The sequence below is a fragment of the Neovison vison genome, chromosome 7 (assembly GCF_020171115.1).
Source record: "Neovison vison isolate M4711 chromosome 7, ASM_NN_V1, whole genome shotgun sequence".
In the NCBI taxonomy this organism is placed as follows: Eukaryota; Metazoa; Chordata; class Mammalia; order Carnivora; family Mustelidae; genus Neogale; species Neogale vison.
This window is the reverse complement of record NC_058097.1, coordinates 49,260,069-49,273,036: the sequence shown is the minus strand read 5'-3', so window position 1 is coordinate 49,273,036 and position 12,968 is coordinate 49,260,069. Positions and strand designations below refer to the sequence as shown.

At 43.0% G+C, this 12,968-nt stretch overlaps 1 protein-coding gene across 2 annotated transcripts; it reads left to right on the top strand.

Annotated features, from left to right (window-relative positions):
* The first annotated feature begins 279 nt into the window (after window positions 1-279).
* On the top strand, window positions 280-12,640 carry ZNF613 (zinc finger protein 613). Of its 2 annotated transcripts, XM_044256683.1 has the most exons (6): window positions 280-320; window positions 2,111-2,224; window positions 3,862-4,066; window positions 5,957-6,083; window positions 6,366-6,458; window positions 9,885-12,640. In XM_044256683.1, the coding sequence occupies exons 3-6, from the start codon at window positions 4,052-4,054 to the stop codon at window positions 11,615-11,617; spliced, it is 1,968 nt and encodes a 655-aa protein (XP_044112618.1). In that variant the 5' UTR covers window positions 280-320; window positions 2,111-2,224; window positions 3,862-4,051; the 3' UTR covers window positions 11,618-12,640. The 2 variants fall into 2 exon arrangements, with proteins under 2 accessions (XP_044112618.1, XP_044112619.1); XM_044256684.1 differs by lacking the exon at window positions 3,862-4,066.
* Window positions 12,641-12,968: the final 328 nt, after the last annotated feature.

Sequence of the window (12,968 nt, the reverse complement as noted above, 5' to 3'; positions counted from 1 at the left end):
TTTACAAACTTTTTAAAAAATTACAGTGTAATTAACCTAGTGTTATTTAATTTGTACAATATGGTAATTCAGCAGTTCCATATATTACTCAGTGCTGATCAAGGTAAGTATACTCATTTTTTCTTTGAAAAAAATTTTTCTAAAGATTTTATTTATTTATTTGACAGACAGATCACAAGTAGGCAGAAAGGGAGGCAGAGAGAGAGGGGGAAACAGGCTCCCTGCTGAGCAGAGAACCCGATGCGGGGCTGGATCCCAGGACCCTGGGATCATGACCTGAGCTGAGGCTTTAATCTACTGAGCCACCCAGGCGCCCCAAGGTAAGTATACTCTTAATCATCTTCATCTATTTCACCAGTGCCCCCCCCACCTCTCTGGTAGCCATCAGTTTGTTCTCAATGGTTAAGAGTCTTTTTTTTGGTTTCTCTCTCTCTGTATTTATTTAAGTAATCTCTGCACCCAACGTGGGGCTTGAACTCATGATCCAAACATCAAGAGTTGCAAGTTTTTTCGACTGAGTCAGCCAGGTGCTCCTGTTTGCCTCTCTTTTTGTGTTTTTTTTTTCGTTTGTTTTGTTTCTTAAATTCCACAGATGAACAAAATCATATGGTATTTGTCTTTCTTAAGACAAATACTGACAGGCTTATTTCACTTAGCATTATACTCTGTGGACCCATCCATATTGTTGCAAATGGCAAGATTTCATTCTTGTTTTATGGCTGAATAATATTCCATTATATATGTTATATACCATATAATACTAACATATGCCATATATACCAATAATATTGCATTATGTATTATATATTACATATATAATCTATATATTATATATATTAGTTATAATAAATGTGTTTTATACCCACATGCACATACACGCACACACATATATAACACACCACATTTTCTTTATCCATTCATCTGTCAATGGACATTTAGTTTGCTTCTGTAATTTGGCTGTTGTAAATCATGCTGCAGTAAACCTGGGATGCACATAGCCCTTTGAATTAGTGTTTTCATATTCTTTGGGTAAGTACCCCAGAGTGTAATTGCTAGATCATAAGTTTCTATTTTTAGTCTTTTAAGGAATCTCCATAATGTTTTCCATGGTGGCTATACCAATTTGCATTCCCTCCATCATTGCATGAGGATTCCTATTTTTCCACATTCCCGCCAATACTTGTTTCTTGTGTTTTTGATTTTTATTATCCTGACAGGTGTGACATGATTTCTCATTGGGTTTTGTGTATAAAGACTTTTGGGTGGACATGCTTTTAATTCTCCTGGATATAAACCTGGTATGAAATTGCTGAATTGCTGGGTCACATGGTAAATATGTTTAACTTTTAGAAGAACTACCAGATCATTCTCCAAAGTGGCTGCATCATTTTGGATTTCTATTAGCAGTTATGCGGGTTCCGTTTCTTCCAGATACTCACAAACACTGTTATTTCCTTTTTTTTTTTTTTTAAGATTTTATTTATTTATTTGACAGAGATCACAAGTAGGCAGAGAGGCAGGCAGAGAGAGAGAGGGGAAAGTAGTCTCCCTGCTGAGCAGAGAGCCCAATGTGGAACTCGATCACAGGACCCTGAGATCATGACCTGAGCCAAAGGCAGAGGCTTAACCCACTGAGCCACCCAGGGGCCCCCTTTTTTTTTGTTTTTTAACTAGATCCATCCTAGTGCGAGTGAGTGGTATCTTGGTTGTGGTTTTGATTTGTATTTTTCTGAAGAATGATACTGAGCATCTTTTTCATGTGCTTATACTATGCATAAATTGAGATATATGTATTTTCACTAAATATAGGTTGTTAGCATTTCTAATAGCTGCATAATATTTCACTGGATATGTGAATTTTTATTCATTCAATGAATTCTCTGTTAGCAGACATAATAATACTTGTATATCAGTTTTGGATGCTTGTTCCATTATTCCCTTTGCAAAGATTCCTAGAAGTGGATTTCTTGGATTCTAGCAAAATCTCTTGAAAGTATTCAATACAAACTGTTAAAACCTTTCCCCTAAAGTAGCCAGTCATGTAACACTGCTATAAGAAATGTGTGTTTTGGACTTACTTATTTAAGTAATTTCTACACCCAATGTGCAGCTTGAACTCATGGCCCCAAGATCAAGAGTCACAAGTTCTCACTCAGCCCACCAGGAACCCCAAAATGAGATCAACTTTTAGATGTAATTCTATAATCAGCCATCTGACTATAAGGTTTGTACACCTTATATTGTTTTTGTGTGTGTGTGTGTCTTTTTTCTTTTTTAGATTTTATTTATTTGTTTATTTATTTATTTTGAGAGTGCACATGTGTTGGGGGACGGGCAGAGCAAGAGGGAGAGAGAATTTCAAGCAGATTGCATGCTAAGTGCAGAGCCAGACTTGAGGCTTGATCCCACAACCCTGAGGTGATGACCTGAGCTGAAATCGAGAGTCAGTCGCTTAACCAACTGACCCACCCAGGTGCCCCCACCTTACATCGTTTTTGAGAAATATCCGTTGCTTTTCTGTCTTGTGTGAGGTCCAAATTAGAGGGATGGGCACATTGCATTAGCCCTTCAGGTAGGCCTCACGCAGGCTGGAACAAGTGAACACAATTCTTTGCAAATACAGTTTGCTCTACTCATTCCAGGACCAGGAACCAGACTCCCCCACTGGGAATGCTGGCTCCCGTCTCTAGGACAACTACCAAACTGGGGAGGTGGTGAAATAGGGGCAAATAACCATGGCACAGAGCTTTCCTATCATTTTTAAGTTGCCTCTTTCTTTTTTTTTTTTTTTTTAAAGATTTTATTTATTTATTTGCCAGAGAGAGAGAGAGAGAGAGCGAGAGCGAGCACAGGCAGGCCAAGTGGCAGCAGAGGCAGAGGGAGAAGCAGGCTCCCCACCGAGCAAGGAGCCCTCTGTGGGACTCGATCCCAGGACGCTGGGATCATGACCTGAGCCGAAGGCAGCTGCTTAACCAACTGAGCCACCCAGGCGTCCCAAGTTGCCTCTTTCTTGACTGAGTGATCACTCTGGGGCTATAAACCTGTGACTATTTTCAGAGTTAGGATAAAGGTTTTGTTTTATTCTTTATTCTGACACTTCTTCTTGTTGTTTCAGTGTTCTGTGGAGGTACACGGCCTTGGAACTTCCCACTCTGCCATTTTCATTCAGTGGGATTTTCCTCCATGATGTACATAATAATGATTAATTTTGTTTTTGTCTTTTTGGTCGTGGTACTTTTTTAAAGACATAAACTGACTGTGAATGCAACTTCAGTGATGACCTCTGATTCCCCTTCCCTTCCCTCCCCAGACATAATGGCTTTCTTGAACTTGTTCTATGTAATGCATGTTTTTATACTTCACTCAATGTGTATATAGTCAGAAAGAATAGTCTTGTTCATAGGCTTTAATTTTTTTTCTCTTGGTTTGCCTTTGTTTCATTTCACATGATGATTAAAATGGTTTGTTGGGTAATGCTTTGCTGAGCTTGTTTGTCTTCAAACTGAGGTGTGTACAGAAACTTTTGTACATGAGCACTCTCGGTCTTAAAAGAATAGAGGTCCAAATCTTCACCTTTTGAGGTGTGGTTCTTCCAAAACTGACCTGTGTGAGAAGCCACTCTGCTGTGGGGTTTCTTGCATGCTGGTTCTCCTTTCTGGGCTCCTTTTCACAGACACCATTTCCAGTCCATAGTAGAAGGTGCTCACAAAGTCACAGTCTGGTGTTTCATCGCCCCAGAGTGCAGTAGACTCTGGGATTCCAAACAAAGGGACAGATAGCCTTGAAATCCTGTGAGGGGAGGAGCAGGGATAACTTCTTGGTCCAGAGGAACTGTGTACTCAAAGTGAATTTACTTTTCAGCCCTCAGGTTCTACTATAGGAGCAAGATCCAACAAGTAAAGCGAGGAGGTGGGCTCAGGGCCTGCGTGTGGTCATTTGTGGGGACACCACTGACCAGACACCAAGATTTCAGAAATTGAGGGGAATGAATTCAAGAAGAAACTAAACACACAAGTCCCCTTTACTGACTGTTTTACAGTAACAGAAGAAAATGATTAAGGACCAGGTGACTTTGTTTTATTCCTTCCTTCATTCTGTCATTGATTTTTGGAGAACTTTCAAACTCAGTCGAATTACATGGAAAAGTCTAAATTGGTAAAGTAGGACTTGCATAGAAACAGACTGTGCAGAAATAGATTTAGATTCCAACTTTCAATATCAAGGCAGATAGGATCAGGAATATATTCATAGGATCCACACTGAGGGACCAGTGTTAGAGCATCCCAGGTGACTGGGCGTCCTACAGGCTATGCTCGCTGTCAGCTTATGTCTGCTAGCTCTGGCGGCCATCACAATTAGAGAATCACAGTGATCATAGCATTTGCAATGACAGAGGAGAAAGCAGCCTGGTTCCACAAGGATGTCGCTATATATTTCGTGGCACTCAGTTGTCGGGACTTTTGTTTAATGGTGCTTCCTAGATGTTATATGGTAGACAGTGTCCTAAGCTTCAACTTTCTCCTAAGTGCAAAAGAAGGTTTCTCGAAGAGCTCTTCGAGGCTAGACCAGGAGAATTCAGTGGGCACATTTCTTCCTGGGATCATAACAAGGTGATCCATGGACCCAGCCTTGTGGCTGTCAGGGTTAATCTAGAAATAAAACCTAGGTGACCTAAGAAAATGGGAGAGTTGCATGACTTTCAGAGGTCCTATATGAACAGGTGACTAAGTTGGTGTTTGAGTTCAGATACGGCTGTAGAGTGTTGAAGGTACTGTTGTCTGGCAAGGTTGTTGGGATCCAGAGGGTTTGCTTTTGAACTTGCCTTTATGTAAGATAGTATATGCTCCTTGCTCATGTTCAAAGCCAATTTGTACTGTCTCCTCTTTTATTACCTTTGAAAATTTAATCCTGTAGAAGTCCCTGAATATATTTAAAGATTAAAAAAAATTCCGATGATTACAAAGTCCTATAGCAGAAGTAAAGTTCCTTTTTATCTGTATAGAGCTAATGGTTCAAATACATACATTGGAAATATTTATAATTTAGCAGAATTTAATGGCTACTTATTATAGAAACTTGATTGTTACTGAATGATTAGAGAATATTTTGTTATATATAGGATTGACTGTGGATGTATTTTTTCCTTCTATAACAATGTAGTTGTTTTTTTTTTTAAGATTTTATTTATTTACGTATTTGTCAGAGAGAGAGAGAGAGCGCGCGCGCACAGGCAGGCAGAGTGACAGGCAGAGGCAGAGAGAGAAGCAGGCTCCCTGCCGAGCAAGAAGCCCGATTCAGGACTCAATCCCAGGACCCTGGGATCATGACTTGAGCTGAAGGCATCGGCTTAACCGACTGAGCCACCCAGGCATCCCAAAAATGTAGGTTTTTTTTTTTTTTTTTAAGATTTTATTCATTTATTTGACAGAGAGAGATCACAAGTAGGCAGAGAGGCAGGCAGAGAGAGGAGTAAGCAGGCTCCCTGCTGAGCAGAGAGCCCGATGCGGGACTCGATCCCAGGACCCCGAGATCATGACCTGAGCTGAATTACAGAGGCTTTAACCCACTGAGCCACCCAGGTGTCCCCCAACAATGTAGTTTTTAAAAAAATCAAGACACCTGGGGCAGCTGGGATGGCTCAGTCTGTTAAGTGGCCAATGCTTGATTTTGGCTTAGGTCATGATCTTGGCCTCCTGGGACCAAGTCCTGTGTAGGGCTCCGCACTCAGCCTAGAGTCTCCTTGAGATTCTCTTCCTCTCCCTCTGCCCATACCCCCCTGGCTTGCATGCTTGCTCTCCCTCTAAAATAAATAGATAAACCTTTAACAAAGAATCAAAACACCTAAATGTATAGATGTAGCCTGTGTGGTGAACACAAGCACAGCAACTTCCTTTATATTCCTTCCATTTAAGTAACTAGAGGAACACCCCCATGACACAGGACTGTGTTCTTACAGGTATCTCTGACACTGGAGGATGTGGCCGTGGACTTCACATGGGAGGAGTGGCAGCTCCTGGCCCCTGCCCAGAAGAACCTGTATCGGGACGTGATGTTGGAGAATTATAGGAACCTGGTGTCAGTAGGTGAGGACAGCTCCCCTGGGTCACTCAGAGGAGTGCATCAGTGGTCTTTCCTCTTGCAGCTTCTGAGAGCTCTGGCATGTCTATGCTGCTCAGCAGGGTAAATTCTCAGTCCCCAGATTCTCTGGCCCCAGATTTGAGGGTATAATGTGCCCATCCTGAGAGAAGACCTTTAACTTTGCCGACCTGCAAATTGAGTGACTCCTGAAATAATGACTTTGTTCTGTGTTGGCAGACCCCAGCCAGTTCACAGAGCCTACCTCTTCTGTCATTTCCCACGCACAGGGTATAAGGCCAGCAAGCCAGATGCAATCTCCAGGTGGGAACAAGGGGAACTATGGACAACAGAAGATGAAATCCACAGTCAAATCTGTCCAGGTGAGAGAAAACCAACAAGGAAGGTGGTGAGGAAGTCGTATTTAGTCACTCAGACCTGTCCCAGCTGCAAGGGTGTCTAAGGCCATATGAACAGAGCTCCAGGAATCTCCCCGAGAAGGGCTCTTTTTCTTTGAGGTGCTTAGAGCACTTACCACTTCTTGGGCTCAATCCCTGTTTGTTTCATACAGGTCTCCATTAATTTTTTTTTTTTAAGATTTTATTTATTTATTTATTTGACAGACAGAGATCACAAGTAGGCAGAGAAAGAGAGGAGGAAGCAGGCTCCCCACCGAGCAGAGAGCCCAACTCAAGGCTCAATCCCAGAACGCTGGGATCATGACCCGAGCTGAAGGCAGAGGCCCCAACCCACTAAGCCACCCAGGCGCCCCTCCATTAATTTTTTTTTTAGAGATTTCATTTATTTGACAGAGAGAGACACAGCAAGAGAGGAAACACAAGCATAGGGAGTGGGAGAAGGAAAAGCAGGCTTCCCACTGAGCAGGGAGCCAGATGCAGGGCTCGATTCCAGGACCCTGGGATCGTGACTGGAGCCGAAGGCAGACGCTTAACGATTGAGCCACCTAGGCGCCCCTCCGTTAATTTTCTCTCTAGATATCTTTTTAGAATTCCCAAATCTTACCACCCTTCATCTCCCAGGACTGTGTCACTACCTGTTCCTTCTGCTTCTCTTGCTACGGAAGTCTGTCTTCCACACCTCTCTCCAGAGGGAAATGTTTGCTTTGAGCACTGGCTGCTGGCTGCTGCACTTCCCTCCCCTTTGGACAATGTCAGCTTTCCTTCTTAACATTCACCTCCATTTTTGGGAGTTAGAATTTCAACAGTGTGACTTTGGCAAGCGGGGACATAAACATTCCTCAGTAGCTGCTGTTCTTTATGTCTTAAATGTCTGGCCATGCAGGAAAACCTCTCGTATCTTCTTTACTCTGACACCACGACCACATACACAGGACTTCTCACACCATGTGTTGGCAGTTTTCCTCACACCAAGTGGTTCTTTGTGACACCAACCAGGTCTTCTACCATTTAACTCAATTTCGACATTATCTATCTGGAGGTAGCGTCAGAACCCACAGGTTAAGGGCTCTGTCACATGAAACTGCCCCCACTTCCTTCCTTCCTTCCACATTTTATAAATATATATATATATATATATATATATATATATATATATATATATATAACAGAGAGAGAGCACAAGCAGGGGGAGTGGCAGGCAGAGGGAGAGGGAGAAGCAGGCTCCCTGCTGAACAGAGAGTCTGACTCAGGGCTTGATCCCAGGACCCTGGGATCATGTTCCAAGCCAAAGGCAGGCGCTTAACCAACTGAGCCACCCAGGCACCCATATTTTTTATTTTTCTGGAAAGAATTATCACACTTATTGATTGAGGAAAAGGGTGTTCTTTTTTTGCCCCCCACTTTAGATATCAGTCACACTTAGTAGGTCCCCAGTTTCAAATTTGTCTCATGGCTATAAATCAGAGGTTTTCATGAACTCCTCTCCCTTAGATTTGCTTACTTGCAACAACAACTCAGAGAACTCAGGGAAATACTTGTTGTCTACCAGTTTATTAGAAAAGGATATGATAAAGGACATGGATGAACATCCAGAGGAAGAGATGCGTAGGTGAGGTATGTGGGAAAGGGCAGGGAGCTTCCATCCCCTCTCCAGGCCCCTGTCTCCTAGCACTTCCATGTGTTCAGTAACCTGGAAGCTCCCCGAACCCCATACTCCTAGAATTTTCTGGAGGCTTCCTCACATAGGCCAAATCAGTCATTAACTCTGTCTCCAACCCTCTCCCCTTTCTGGAGGTGGGAGGGTGGGGCTGAATGTTCCAAGATTCTAATGATGGCTTGGTCTTTCTGCTGACCAGCCCCCATCCAGCAGCCCACCTAGAGTCATCTTATTAGAACAAAAGGCACTCCTTTTTTTTTTTAAATTTATTTATTTGATGGGCAGAGATCACAAGTAGGCAGAGGGGCAGGCAGAGAGACAGGGGGGAAGCAGGCTCCCCGCTGAGTAGAAGCCCGATGCGGGGCTCGATCCCAGGACCCTGAGATCACGACCTAAGCCGAAGGCAGAGGCTCAACCCACTGAGCCAGCCAGGTGCCCCCAAAAGGCACTCTTATCACCCAGGAAATTCCAAGGGATTAATGAGCCCTGGGTCAAGAGCCAAGGTCAGAAACTAAACATGAGAATAAAAGTTGCTCTGAGTACTCTTATCACTTAGGAAATGGTAAAAGTTGTAGGGGCTCTTTGTGGGAACCAGGGGTAGTGAAGTGTTGGACCCTTCCTTACCTTCTCAGCTCCCTTATGTAAAGTCTTGGCTATTCCTGTTGATTTCTTAAAATTTGTCATTCTTTGTTCGCAGCCTAGACCACATCATTAAACCCCATGCCTGCTTTGCTTTAATTTCCTTGTATAATTATTCGTTCTGATCATTAGTTTAGTCCATCTTAAATGAGACTGCTGGATGCATTCTCTTGAATCTTTCCTTTTCCTTATGATAATCAGTAACATTAAGTCCCAACTAATCATATTACTGGTCTTTTTTTTTTTTAAGATTTTATTCATTTATTTGAGAGAACATGAGTGATGGGGCAGGGGCAGAGGAAGAAGCAGACTTCCTGCTGAGCAGGAAGCCCAATGTGGAGCTCAGTACCAGGGCCCTAGATTATGACCTGAGCCAAAGGCAGATGCTCAACCAACTGAGCCATCTCGGCACCCTATTTACCAGGCTAATAGGAAGGCAATTTCTCTTTGATCAATAATTTCCATGATAGAGCTCTTGCTTATATAAAGTTGGCTTCCCTTTTCCTACAGTCAAGGTCAGCTATATTTGAAGGAGTCTCCTTAATGTGTTCCATACATGAGGCTCTTTCTTTGGTTCATTGTGTTAAATATTTTTGATTATTTTATTTGGGGTGTGTGTTTGCGTGTGTGTGTGTAGCATGTTACACATGGGCCCCAACAGCTGTGAACAACAGCAGCAGCAACAACAAAACTCTTTACAGAGATGAGTTTGTATGAGGAGAAACAAAACTAATCTAAATAAACGAATATGTCTTATGGTGAAAAGTACCAGGAAGATCAGTGGGACAGCAGTGGGATAGTGTGTGAAGCCCAGGAGCTGCTATAGCACCTGGGAGTCTAGCTGGGGCCTCTCCGGGGAATGGGAGTAACTCTTTGGTAAGATGCCTTTGAGCAGCTGCATGAGGGATGTGAGGCCTTGGATGAACTGAGCTCCAAGTAGACCAAATGGTGAGTTCAAAGGCCCAAGTCTGGGGCGCCTGGATGGCTCAGTTGGTTAAGCTTCTGTCTTCAGCTCACGTCACAAAAGCCATTTGTGAAATAGTTTTACTGTATACCAAACTCATGGAAAGAATTATTCTTCTTTTCTTTCTTAGAGATCAAGAAAGATGATGGTCATCTACAGGGGCACTTGCAAAATCAAAGATGTCCAAAGAGAATGATACAATGCCATGAACATAATGCATTCGGAAACATCATTCATCAGAGTAAAAGTAATTTTCCCTTAAGGCAAAATCATGATATCATTGACTTAGATGAGAAAACACTGAAATCAAATGTAAGTTTAGTCAACCAGAACAGAATCTATGAAGTAAAGAATCTCGTTGAGGTTAGTGGAGATACAAAATCCTTCTCCCATACAAAGCATGACCAGTATTGTACTGAAATTAAATTTCCTGAATGTGGGAATTCTATGAATAAAAATTCCCAATTCATCAAGCATCAAAGAACTGACAAGGTAGAGAAACCCCATGTATGCAGTGAATGTGGAAAAGGCTTCTTCAAGAGATCTCGGCTCATGGATCATCAGAGAGTTCACACGGGAGAGAAGCCTCATGGGTGCAGCATATGCGGGAAAGCCTTTTCCAGAAAGTCCAGACTCACCGAACATCAGAAGACTCACGTAGGTGAGACGCGGTATGAATGCTCTGAATGTGACAAAGCCTTCCCCAAGAAATCACGACTAATCATGCATCAGAAAACTCATACAGGAGAGAAACCCTATGTGTGCAGTGAGTGTGGAAAAGGCTTCGTCAAGAAGTCTCGGCTCATAAACCATCAGAGAGTTCACACAGGAGAGAAGCCTCACGGATGCAGTCTGTGTGACAAAGCATTCTCCAGAAAGTCCAGGCTCATTGAACACCAAAGAACTCACACGGGAGAAAAGCCTTATGAATGCACTGAGTGTGACAAAACATTCCGCTGGAAGTCACAGCTCAATGCCCATCAGAAGACTCATACAGGAGAGAAATCGTATATATGCAGTGATTGTGGAAAAGGCTTCATTCAGAAGGGCAATCTCATTGTGCATCAGCGAACGCATACCGGGGAGAAGCCTTATATATGCAGTGAATGTGGGAAAGGTTTCATTCAGAAGGGCAATCTCCTTATACATCAGCGAACTCACACTGGAGAGAAACCCTACGTGTGCACCGAATGTGGGAAAGGCTTTAGCCAGAAGACATGCCTCATATCACATCAGCGATTTCATACTGGAAAGACTCCCTTTGTGTGTACTGAGTGTGGAAAATCCTGTTCACACAAGTCTGGTCTCATTAACCACCAGAGAATTCACACGGGGGAGAAACCCTATACCTGCAGTGACTGTGGGAAGGCTTTTAGAGATAAGTCGTGCCTTAATCGACACCGGAGAACTCATACAGGAGAGAGGCCCTATGGATGTGCTGACTGTGGGAAGGCTTTCTCTCACCTGTCCTGCCTGGTTTACCATAAGGGAATGTTGCATGCAAGGGAGAAAGGTACACGTTCAGTTGCTTTGGAGAATCCTTTCGCAGAGAGCCACAGCTCATCACTTTCAAATGACAGCAGGCAGGAGAAGGACCCTGTTAACACAGTGTCCATGCAAATGCCTACTGTAGCAGCTCAGACTTCCTTGCATCTCCGTGGGCTCCTAACAGATGGGAACATGGCCACTGTGGGACATCTAGGTGCCAGATGCGCACCATCAGCAGACAACAGAATTTGCACAGAGAAACCTTTCGAATGCAGTGAATGCGGTAGTGCCCTCACTGATCAGTTGCGTCATATTTTATGTCACAAAAAGCACGCTGAAATAAAATGTGATACGATCAAGGTGGAAAACCCTTGACTAAAACCTCCTTGTTCATTTTGCGGCCAATAAGTGTGTACGGTGACAAACAGTATAAAGACCAGGCATAGTTCAAAGACGTAGTATAAAGATCGGAGAAGCCTTTGTGGAAAGGTAGACCTTACTGGGGCTTCATAGGTCCCGTATCATCAGTGAGCTCATAGCTGGTAGAAATAGAATGACCCTGGAAAAGGCCTTCCCCAGAAGTAAGACTTCAGTAGCCGTCAGAGAGTTCACACAGGAGAACAACAGTTGGAAGAACCCTGAAGGCAGTGCATGTGGCCCGGTTGTCAGTGGAGCACTCTGCCTCATCCCTTGGCAGAGGAAATCGTACAGAACATCTTCGGCAAAGTACCAGAAAACACATAAAGCAAATAAGCCCTGTGAAGATGAATATTTTAGAGATTTCTGCCACAAGTCTGACATCATTTTACTTCAGATAATGTACGTAGTGTATATTTTAGGACCGTATACCTTGAATCAAACTCCTCATTGGTACAATGGTCACTCTTTAATTCAAAGCAGGTGGTATATATTGCACATCAATGGTTAGAGCTCTAAGAGTGCACCCCCTCCCTTTTGGGGGGACATGAATCTTTCATTTCTACCCACCATCATTATAGGGTTAGCTCTGGTGTTTCTCTGGTTCTGAATTTATTCAGTTTATTTTAGGCTACTGAAGTCCGTCCTTCAGCCTTCAAAAGGAAAGTGAATACATTGGATTCAATAGTGTACTGTCATGTGTTTGGATGTGTTTAACTTTGTAAATCTCACCCAAAGGAACAACTCTCCAGGACCCACGAATAACCTATCAGCCAGGTTCTTTTCCTAGAAATCTGGTACACACACCACTCAGAAAAATGTTGATCAGCTGTTTCCTTTACCTAGTGCTGTTCTAGAACCCACATATGATGTCAGTGAACTGAACAAAAGTCCCTGCTGACTTCAAGCTGGCATTTTAAAAAAAGATTTTATTTATCTAGCTGAGAGCACAAGCAGGGGAAGTAGAAGGCAGAAGGAAAGGGAGAAGAAGGGAGCCTGGATGTGGGGCTCAATCCCAGGACCCTGGGATAATGACCTGAGCTGAAGGCAGATGCTTAACCGACTTGAGTCACTCAGGTTCCCCTAACCTGGCATTTTTTTTTTTTAAAGCTGGATTATATGTGTGTAGCAATTTGACCCTCCAACAAATGTAATCAAAGGATGTATACACCTACATTAGTTGAAAAGGACATACTGTAGAAGGTCCAGAGTATCCTGGTAACTTCTTGTTCAAGGGCACATTATTATTTGGAGAGGGAGCAGGAAAGGATTCACTTAGTTTTACACATGTAAAATGGGATATGGAGAC

Bases quoted from the DNA above. Each gene is read 5' to 3' on its own strand.
- ZNF613 (XM_044256683.1), top strand. The intron at 6,084-6,365 runs GTGAGGACAGCT...TCCCACGCACAG, and splicing joins TAGGAACCTGGTGTCAGTAG to GGTATAAGGCCAGCAAGCCA. The intron at 6,459-9,884 runs GTGAGAGAAAAC...TTTCTTTCTTAG, and splicing joins CCACAGTCAAATCTGTCCAG to AGATCAAGAAAGATGATGGT.